Genomic DNA, 10,660 nt, shown 5'->3' on the forward strand with positions numbered 1-10,660 from the left:
CCTGATGTTCCTGTACCCCCTTAGCACCGACACAAAACACACTTTTGGACGCCAATTTGCTAATTCTGTTTTGCTCTGCTGCTTTAAGTGTCCTGTGCGTGTTGTAGCTGAGGTCACGGATTCATCAAGCAGCTTTCTGTCAGCTAACAACGCTACATTATGATACCTTTGAATCAAGATATTCTGCCGGGTGTAGGAAGCAGCGTTCTTTATTGTTTCTCTGGTCCATCCGCGGGCTCACAGGGGGTTTCGCAGACTATCCCAGCTCCCTGCCCCGCCGGCCCCGGGGCGAGCTGCGGGGGGAGCCCGGCGCCAACGCGGACAAGCGCTGCGCGCGGAGAGGGGCGCAGGGGAAGCTCGGCTGTGCCTTCAGGAGGCTCCGTGATCCCCAGAGAAGCCCTGGCGATGGTTTAGAGCCTGCTGCGGACGCTGCTGCCTGGCTGAGTTCTGGCGGCGGCGGCGGCGCTCCGGGCGGGCTGAGGCCGCATGGAAACGCCACTTAGGATGCGAAGCCACAGTGCCAGAGAAGCTGGGTTTTTACGTTGTACCGTGTTCCTGCTCTAGTTTGTGTTGGCAGGGCTCGCCAAAAGGCTTTTATTGCCCGCTGACGTGAGCTTAACAATGAGAACTCCCCACCACCGACCGGAGGGATGATAAATTAATTGCCCTCACACCTGCACCTTTTTTTTTTTTACCCCCCAGTTTGATGTTACAGACAGTTCTGTACTAAGTAGAAGGTATGGTGCAATGCCAGGGACAGCCTATGCTAAATTACAAACAAATCCACCCACACATTACTAGAGAGTAACTATAATAAAGGCTGAAAAGCGAGTTTTAGCAATTGGATTAAAGCCAATTCATTCCTGGCACAAATTGAAGTTATAGGTATGTTGTCAAGATTAGTTCCACGGCGTTCATGTCTATTACAGTCATATTTTAAATAATGATATCTATATTAGATCAAAACAGGAAGGATCTGATCCAGAACATGAAGAAAAGGTGAAAAGCTGCACGTGCCCCACATCTCAGGAAGTTCACATTCAAGTCACAGCTAAAGTTTCTGTTTGCCTTCTCACAGCTCTCTGAGCCATTAGAGGTGGGTTTTATCCTCCAACGAGTGAGAGACAAATTAGGGAGCAGATTATTTTACTCCTTATAATGCCCAGTGATAATATCTCCCTCCAGAAGTTGTTTCTGGCTGGTTTCTTGGGGTTTTTTTCTGCTGGTTCTGGAGCCGATCAGGACAAATCTCTCTGTTTTAGGTGGAGTATCTTTATCACTCGTGAGAGGAAATGATCAGGATTAACGAACTGCTTTCTGCAAAGACTTTTGACAGACCTGCACGGCAGAGGAAGTTTGGTGGCATTTTCTGGCCAGGCAGCTTTACTTGCAGGAGGCCTGCAGCACTCCAGCTACACTTTACTTAATTATTTTGCTATGTGGTGTGATTAACAGAAGATGGAAGCTTTATTCTGAACCATAAACCAACAAAAGAATAGTGTGAGACTGTTGTAATATTTGCAGGTCTAATTTTGCACTAAGTTAGCAACAGGTAACACCACCAAAGCCTGTGGATTTTAGGCAGTAATTAGTCACAAAATAAGTAATTTATAAGCCATCTGACTGAATAATCCAAGTTTTACATATAAATTCCCTCTTTATGCAGAAAGCAACTGTATTTGAATAAACAGATGCTACTTGCATAGATATATTTCTGGAGCTAACTTTGAGGGAAGTTATCATTAACATTTTCGCTTTTAAAAAATGGGAAAAAAGAAGGGGAAAAAAGCACTATTGCTTCTGGACGAGAATTACCACAATGAGGCCCTTAAAATACACGTGTTTTTTCTCTCCTTTAGTGGGAATAGGAGTGGAGGATCAGTTGGTAAACTGAACAAAGCTGTTTTCCCTGCTTCGTGTGTAGGCAGCTCACACTTGTCACCTTTGTAATACTCGCAAATAAGCGTGGATGGGGGAATCAGTACAGGAAAATACAACTGCAAAGCAAAAAGCAACCGAAGCTGAGAGGAAAGCCAGATACAGAAGTCTGGCTTCGTTCAGCTGCAGATCCACGGCTGTAGAACCGGCTCTGTCTGACGGCGGCGGCCCCGACTCAGGCCCCGGCCCGGCTGCCAGCCGCAGGTTCCCCCCGCAGGGCAGCGCTGCAGGAGCTGTAACCACCGCAGGTTCCCTCCCTAACGCACCTCCCCGAGCTGTCTCGCCTGTTTACATTCAAAAATCACTTTCCCGTGGCGTCCACGCAGAAAACAGACGTGCAGATTGCCCCTGCGAGCGATGGGTTACGTGTGCTTATCAGGGAGCCATGACATCGCTGCTTACCTCTCGGAGGGTTCGCTTGGCAGAACGCAGTCCTCCGAGGGTCCCTGAAACCTAAAGCAATCCAGCCATTAAAGCACTTTAAGACACTAAACACTGTTAGGCAGAGTGGCGGTGACATCCCCGTCCTGTACCATCCTCACTTCGCCCTGGGAAGGAAAAGCGAAGTCCTCGCGTCTTCTTGGTGCCCGGGCGCGGCTCCCCTTCAAAATGGCACTTCCGAATCAATCAAGGACACCAGAAACGCGGGGAGCAAGGAGCGCTCTCGTGGACGGTCGCCTTCCACCGTTAAGACAACTTGACATTGACCCTTCATCCTTGACCTTGTCCTCGAGATGGGAGAGGAGCCCGCGCCGCTGCCGGGGCGGCCCGAGCGCGGAGCCGCTGCCCGCGGGGCGCCCAGCCAGGGCGAAGGGGCCGGGACCGGCACGGCAGCCGGCTCCGCTCCCCCGGCGGGCAGGTGGAGACCGCCGGGGAGAAGCTCCGGGCAGCGCCGCGGCAGAGGCCGCCCTCCCGCCTGCCCAGCTCCCCCGATCCCGCTCCTCCCGCCGGGGTGCGGCGGCTCCCGCTGCTACAGCCTCCTTTTCCTTTCATTTTCACCCCCTAGGCCTCAGCAGCGCTGCTCCTAAAAGCAGCCGGGCTGCGCTGGCCGTGGCGGAGCCGTGCCCGGGCTGCGCGGCGAGGGGACGGCACCGGGAGCCGCGAAGCTGCGGCGGCGGCCGGAGCGCGGCGGGGCCGGGCGAGGGGCGGGCGGGAGCCGCTGCAGGCCTTCCTGCCCGAACTCCGCCGCGCCTCCTTAAATCTCTGCCGTTAAAATGTGGGCGGGTGTTTCAACTCAAAAAGCGCTCAAATTTTTTTTCTTTTCAAAAAAAGCTGATGAGGTTAAAAAAAAAAAAAAAAAAAAAAAAAAAGAAGGGGGAAAAAAAAAAAGGAGAGAGAAACCGGCTTCGTGTCCTTAGGAAACAGAAGTAGCGATTGTTTGCGCTTAAAAAAGGGGGAGTGCAAAGCCGCGGGCGGAGACGGCGGCCGCAGACCGGCAAGTGCAGCTTTATTTGCGAAGTTGGAAGAGGAGGCGAGCGGGGCTGTCAGTGCGGCTGCGAGCGCGGCCGGGCCGAGGCAGCGGCGGCACCAGCGCAGCCCCTGCCCCCGCCAGGAGCTCTGCCCGCGCCCCGCGGCCGCGGCGGGAGCAGCGGCTGTCCCGGGGAGCGCCCGGCGGAGCGCGGACAGCGGCGGAGAGACCCCGGCGGAGAGACCCCAGCGGAGGGACGACGGCGGAGACGGCTCCGCGCCGCGGCTCCTCCACGCCCTGAGCGCGGGCGGCGGTTCGCGGCAGCCCCCCCGCGCCGCCCGCCGCCCTCCTGGATGCTCCGGAGCCGCCGCCGCCGGGGGCGGCCGCCGGCCGGGATCGCGCCCGCCCGCTGCGCGGAGGCTGCGCGGGGCCGCGGGAGTGAAGCTGCTGCTGCTGCTGCTGCTGCTGCGGGGAGCGAGAGCACCGAGGGAGCGAGCTGGGCGCCGGGACAGCCGCCGCCGCCGCGCCCGGCCCTCCGCGGGCGCGGCTCGTCCTTCCTTTCCCTGCTGGGCCCGGACTAAGCCGACGGAGAGGGATGAAGGGGGGGATCCCGAGCGGGAGTTGGATGCACACTGCTACAGGAGACCTTTCCTCCAAGCTGCTGCTGCTGCTGCTAAGTTTCAGAAACCGACTGTGAACAGGGTGGGTTGTCTTCTTCTTCCAAGATCTCAGGTCTGAGTGAGTCTCCGGTGTACGTGTATATATGTTACCTATAACATATACAATATCTTGCCTAGCTGTTAATCTATTCCCCCCCTCCCCCCGCGAAAGTGGCCAAAGTCTTTAATAAGAGTTACTCTATATGTGGAAGCAAAGAAATCTTGCTTCAAGTGGAGCTGCAGTTTTGCTGAATAATCACGTGTGAGTTAGGGGCGGGCTCTTGGCAAGGAGGTTTTTTACGAGTATTTACTACAAGGTCTTACTCCAGAAGATTAACCATCCCAATCCTTCTGTCAGTCTCCGATGCCATGCCTGGTTAAAAAAAAAAAAAAAAATCTCATCTTTTTTCCGATCGTCAGTCACCCTAAAGAATGGCCGAGCCTTCTGGGAACGAGCTGGCGTCCGCGGCTGCCAAGGGGGACCTAGTGCAACTTACTAATTTGTTGCAAAAGAATGTAAACGTCAATGCACAAAATGGATTTGGGAGGACTGCGCTGCAGGTTGGTATCCAGAGAGGGAGAAAATATTTCATCACTGGTACCTACGTGACCCGGGTTTCCAAAAAAGACAACGTTTTAAGCAGGCTGGTGGATGAAATTCGAGTGGTTTTTCAAACTCGTTGGATGCCATATTTTATAAGTTTAGTGGCTCCAACTCCCTAAAATGACGTACTTGAAATAAAACTGGTCAAAACCATTCTTTCAATCGGGGATCACCCTCAATGTCAAACGGGCTACGAGTTTGCTAATATTTGCTAACTTCGTGGGGAAGAGGCAAGGAAAGAGAGAGCTGAGATGGAAAGAAATCAGCTTAGGTGAGCAGGATTTCATAGCAGGTCTGTAAACACAAATGTTCTGTTCTCTGAAGCTTAGGACTTTTATCTTTTTTTCTTCCTTTTTTTTTTTTTTTTTTTTTTTTTTCTGCAATGTGCTTTTAAAGCGTGGCTCGTCTGGGTTCTGGGTTCTGCTGTGGATGGTACTTTTCCTTTATGCTCTGTTTGTGGGAATGACCTTTCTCATTGGGAATCATGCTGCTCAGAAGCGAGGACCTCCGATGTACATTAAGAGCTAGCCCTGCGAGCCAGGGTTCCAGATGAATCACTTGCTTTTTCATTCATTATTCGAAAGTTTAATATTTGCTTTTTTCAGATCGGCTAGCAGGGCACGGCTTCTACTTATTCCCTTTCTGATCGTATAGGGTGCTGTGTCCTAATTTTTAACTGTGTAGTTGTGCAGGCAGGAGTTGGAACTCATCCAACTGCTAAGTATTGTAGCTGATGAAAGATTTTGCTTTTAATATTATCAGATAATGATGGCAAAAAGGCTAGAATACCTTCCAAATAGTGAAAGATGTGATTTATAAATCCAGAGGGAAAATAAGTGTGGTTATTTTTACTTAAGTTATAAGTAATGCAATGTGGAAGTGGAGCTATAGGTCTTTTTCATTTCATACATTAGTAAAATTGTTTTTTAACCCCTCTTCCCCCTTCCCCCAAAATCATGGTAATAATTTCTGAAAGTGGATTTTTAGACAGCATAGAACCTGTGAGTGTACTCGAGATATTTACAGCTTTTTGGCTTAACATCAAAATGTTAAAGCTGGAAAATAAGCACCTCTTGCTGATAATGCAGGAATGACCCTTTTTTGATAATTTCGCTGAAGCTGGAGATCTGTGAGCTCCTCGCTGTCCTGTTAACACCTAAATAGGGTATCGCATGGCAGTGCAGGCACTTGCAGCAACTTTTAAGAGAGTGAAAGGGTTTAAATTAAAAACTCAAACAAGGTAAATTCTTTAAGAAAGCAGGAAACATTTAGCCAGTTGATTTATCCTCTGGACAAGGGCTGAAAACCGATTTGTCCTACAGGAATGCTGGATATTTTTTCTAAAAGCAGCTAACTGTCCATATCCTGAATTAAGGTATATTTTACACAATTACATAGCATCCAGCTGTATCAACCATGCATCTGTGCCCTAACGATACTTCTTAGGGATTATAGCAACCGAGCTAATGAGCCATCACAAAAACCAAAACAGGAGAATCTGCCGACTTATTTTCAATATGTATCATCCTAAAATGTGCTGTGGGTGCCTGGCCACGCTCGAAAGACTTCTCTCTCAGTGCACTCTGCAAGAGTGAGATAATCTCTCTGTAATCTCTCTCTCAATTACAACGGAGAGAATGCTCCTATATTAATGTCAATGAATTTATATTTTTCCTCTGCATTTATGTTTAATTAAACAACTACTCAGCTTGTCTTGCTCTGTCCTTTTTATTTCTGGTGAAGTGTACCTATGCAGGCCTCAAATACATCTCCTGCCTTTCTGCTCTTCATTAGATTTATTAAATTAATGCTTTTTACTTCTTCTCCTCCCTCCCACCTAACATTATTTGCAAAATATAGGAGGCATTTGCTGCTCAGTTGTAGCCCACGGCCAAAAAGCACCACCTTTTTTTGGATTTTCTCCCCCTCGCATCTTTAACTGAAGCCTTCGGTCCCCTGGACTGAACACTGAAAACTCCCACTTAACCCAAATATATGTTTTGAATTCACAAATAATACAGCCTGGGCTCTCAAAAAGAGATCAGAATGTCCGGTTTTTACTAAACAAAAAGAGATCACAATGATCTTGTTTTCTTTTACATCGCTTCCATCTCTCTCAGAAGTGAAAGAACTGGCTGGAAGTCGGGAGCTGGAAGCCTTGAGGCACAGAGAGATCTCTTTCCCTGAATCCCAGCCTGTCTTATCTGCACTTTTGCTCCTGTCTGTGGTTATAATGTGCTGGGCTGCTTTGCACTTCAAACGCTGTACATAAATGTATTTATTATATCTTGTTTTTCTTAAAAAACTTGGTATGTATTTTTCGTCAGGAGAGATTTTCAGCAAACCTCTGTAGAAATTGTACCTTAAGCTAAATCGCTAAATCTAATGCACTGTAATGCTCGTTTATGCTGATTTTTTTTTAAATTATTCAAGATTTTCAAATCAATGTGTGAATCTCTCTCTGAGGAAATAGAAAAGAGTTGGGTTTTTTTCGAATTTTGTACTTACAATGAGATTAGTTACAAGGACAGGAAAATACTGCCTATAGGCTAGAGATTACACAATATACATTACAGTTTCATTTTTGGAAAGTGTGCAAACAAAAAATCAGGAATTGCAAGGAAATCGGTGCAAGCAGTTAAGTTACAAATAAGAGAGATTTGTGTTCTAATTATGATAGTTTTATGGTGCAATTGAGAAAATTGAAAGAAGCTTTTTTTTTTTTTTTCCCTGAGAGAAACAGTCAGAAAATCCAATTACTGTTGTTGTTGTATTTTTTTTAAGGGATGTTTTAACGACAGAACATAGCCACAGTTTACTTATAGAAAGGTTGTGAAAGTATAATGTAATATACTGATTTTAGAAGACAATTTTTGTAATTTTGAAACATTCCTTCTGACTTTTCATTTTTGGGTGACCTAATGAAACACAAATATTGGGGAGAAGAATGTCTTTTAACATTTATGTTTCTCAACAGATAGAGCTATGGTATAGTCCAAATATTTGTTTTATGATAATGCACAGACAATGTAAACACCTGAAAGCTTGTAAAAACATATTCTACATTTGCTGTTGCTTAGGTAAAATATCTGTTCCTCAGAGACCCTATATTTGCTGTTTAACAAGATTAAACAGTAATGCAGAGGTGTCTCAATACTTAGGCAAATAAAACCGAACTATACTTAATTTTTATATGTTCAGAAACGGAGATGACCCTCGTTAGGGGAAAAAAAAAAAAGAAGTTGTTATATGCCATTCTGTGCTATTTCAGGCATTAACCTCTCCGAGGCAGAAAGCTATGACCACCGAAATGATAACATCTCTCACAATTTCACCGAGTTCAGTAACAAATACATGAAAAACGAGAGGTTCTGGTGTGTCATTAGCTCTTTAGGGAGTCTCCTCTGTCTGCTTTAAATGAGAATTGGGCTCTGACAAAAGCCAGGGCTGGGGAGCGAGGACGGGAGGCAGTGCTGGAGCAAACCCCCACCCGCGGTATCCAATTCTCCTCTCTCTTTCCCAGGTGATGAAACTCGGCAACCCCGAAATCGCCCGGCGGCTGCTCAGTAACGGGGCGAACCCCAACCTGAAAGACAGTACCGGCTTCGCTGTCATCCACGATGTAGCCAGGGAGGGCTTTCTGGACACTTTGCAGACTCTGCTGGAGTTCAAAGCCGACGTTAACATCGAGGACAACGACGGCAACCTGCCCCTGCACCTGGCGGCCCAGGAGGGCCACGTGCGGGTGGTGGAGCTGCTGCTGGCGCGCTCCGAGTGCAAGGTGGGCCACCAGAACAAGCGCGGCGCCACCGCCTACGACCTGGCCAAGCTCTACCGGAGGGCAGCCGTGGTGGAACTCCTGGAGGCCAGCAGCTCCTTCCCCCCCAGCATGGACTGAACCCCGCCAGGACAGGACGGGGGCTCCTTTGGACCTGAGGGTGTGCAGACTTCTTGGGGTGTTTCGCTCCTTTTTAACAACATTTGTTGCCACATTTATTTTTTTTTTTTTCCTTCTGAACAGCTGGTAGTGTAAGTCTCAAGAAATTCCAGAGGTGGGTTTTTAGACAATGGAAACGTTTTAAATCCATGCTCCCAGCAGTTTCCTATACCTTTCACTTTACACAGTATTCCCAGGCTCATCCGTGTGTATGTTGGTTGCTCATATCTAGTTTTCCAGTATCAACTTTTACAATTTATTTTAGGTCATTCGTATCAAATCATTAATACAAGAGCTACTATTCACTTGCTTAACATTGCTGGACTTTTAAGAAAAGGAAATAGTTTACTGTGATTTCTCCCACCTCTCAATGCACCCCTCCCTTCTCCTCACTCCTCCTATCCCTTTCGGTCAGGCTCAAGAGTCTGAGGTCCTGTTTTAGCTAAAAACATCCTTTTAATAAGGGGTCACCTGCAGTCCCTGCACAGGCAGAGCTGGAAGTCAAAGGCTGCGTGGCCTGAGGACAGTGCTTAGATGCTTTAGGCAGTAACTGTATTTTGTCACTAACAAGAGCTTGTAGAACTAGGTCACTTACTTTCTAAATTTACATGACACTTTTCCTCTTTGTGTATTTAAACTTTCACCAATCTGGTTTTGAATTTAGTTACCAGAAACAGTATAAGTGGTGTTTCTTCGAGTGCCAGAGGTTTTAAACAGCTCAGTTTAGTAGTTCGTGTTTACTGTGCACTGCAGAGGACGTTTTTTTTTCTAGTTTCAAAACAAGCAGCAGAAACCATTGTCAAAGAGGACACGAAAGCTGCAATGCAACACTTCTAGTCGCTTCATCTGCTGATTGCAGTTTAGATGTTCTCTAAGTAATATTTGCTTTCCATCAATATTCTGTTTCGTCTGGAAATAAACTATTTTAATGACAGCATCTCACAAAACAAGAACATTTGAATAAGGTGACATTTAGGAAGCAGCACTTTTGATATTTGTGAAGTGAGGTTATTGCTTGCACCTAAAACACAATATAACCATTGGAAATTTTCAATTGCAACTCAGAGTTGAGAGTATTCACCAGACTGAAACTCATTTGCCTCTCCAGCCCCAACAGGAGCTAACGATGCTCAGCACTGTGTCAGGAAGAGTCTATTATGAAATTTTTAACATTTGTACAGGATTTACTTATGGGGCAGATGGGCAGTTTAAAGTGCTTCATTTTGAATAGTCTACATTTCAATCATGCAAAATAGAAGGTTTTAAATCAATGCAAAATGAATACTACTTTAAATAGCACTTAAAAGAGGAGAGGGAATACTTTAGTTTAGATTTAACTTTTTTTTTTTAATTAGCCCCACAAAATCAGTTACTACATTTTCAAGTAAAAACAAAATTGCTGAAACTGTCTGTCACATGTACTATAAGCTCTGTCACACTGCTGTGTTCTGATTAAAAACCTCTGTGAAATATGAAAAATTGTGCCATGATCATTAATCGGAGCAGCACAGCACATAAGAAGCATTTTTGGGGAAATAACCCCAAAATTCCCAGTAGAAAGAGCACTAAACCACCTGAAATATCAAACTGAGCAACACAATCCACAGGTCCCTGAGATGAAGTGACCCAAATCACTCTGTGTTGCTCTCCATCTTCCTTTCCTCGTGTCCTGGAGGATGCTCCAAGCTTTTCCCTCTCCATTCCTCTCACAGAGAGGATGCTCCAAGCTTTTCCCTCTCCATTCCTCTCACAGAGAGGAATTCCGTGCTACACCAGAAGGTAATATCCAGCTTTCTCACGTTTGGTTTTTTGTGGTTTTTTTTCACCCGTGCTACTAAAAAAACATAATTCCAAACCCGTTTGAAGCTTCATCAGCATTTAATTTACACTAAGGCGAAGTTTAAGCAGTGGCTTAATAAGAACAACTTCTCTTCCGAGAAAAATGCCCCGCCTAGTCAGAAATAGCGGCTTTTATTGCGTGCCAGGAGTTCAGGGTTAAAGCCAGGACGAATCACCCCCGGCCATGCCCAAAGCCTCGGCGGCTGAGTCACGGCTGATAGTCTGCTTTAAAGGTGTGTTTTATCTGATTTCGCTGCTGCGCTTTCTCTGTGAGC

General features: G+C 46.7%; 1 protein-coding gene and 1 long non-coding RNA gene across 2 annotated transcripts; one reads left to right on the top strand and one right to left on the bottom strand.

The window, feature by feature from the left end:
• Positions 1 to 191: 191 nt before the first annotated feature.
• LOC129046765 (uncharacterized) lies at positions 192 to 2,764 on the bottom strand. Its single transcript, XR_008508526.1, has 2 exons — positions 2,341 to 2,764; positions 192 to 476 (listed from the first exon to the last, which is right to left on the bottom strand). It is a non-coding gene; the product is annotated as an uncharacterized LOC129046765 (long non-coding RNA).
• A 1,175-nt stretch (positions 2,765 to 3,939) lies between these two features.
• Positions 3,940 to 10,025, top strand: CDKN2C (cyclin dependent kinase inhibitor 2C). The gene is made up of 3 exons (XM_036388291.1): positions 3,940 to 4,048; positions 4,426 to 4,566; positions 8,133 to 10,025. The coding sequence occupies exons 2-3, from the start codon at positions 4,438 to 4,440 to the stop codon at positions 8,505 to 8,507; spliced, it is 504 nt and encodes a 167-aa protein (XP_036244184.1). The 5' UTR covers positions 3,940 to 4,048; positions 4,426 to 4,437; the 3' UTR covers positions 8,508 to 10,025.
• The last annotated feature ends 635 nt before the right edge of the window (positions 10,026 to 10,660 follow it).

This window comes from Molothrus ater, chromosome 9, assembly GCF_012460135.2.
Source record: "Molothrus ater isolate BHLD 08-10-18 breed brown headed cowbird chromosome 9, BPBGC_Mater_1.1, whole genome shotgun sequence".
NCBI lineage: Eukaryota > Metazoa > Chordata > Aves > Passeriformes > Icteridae > Molothrus > Molothrus ater.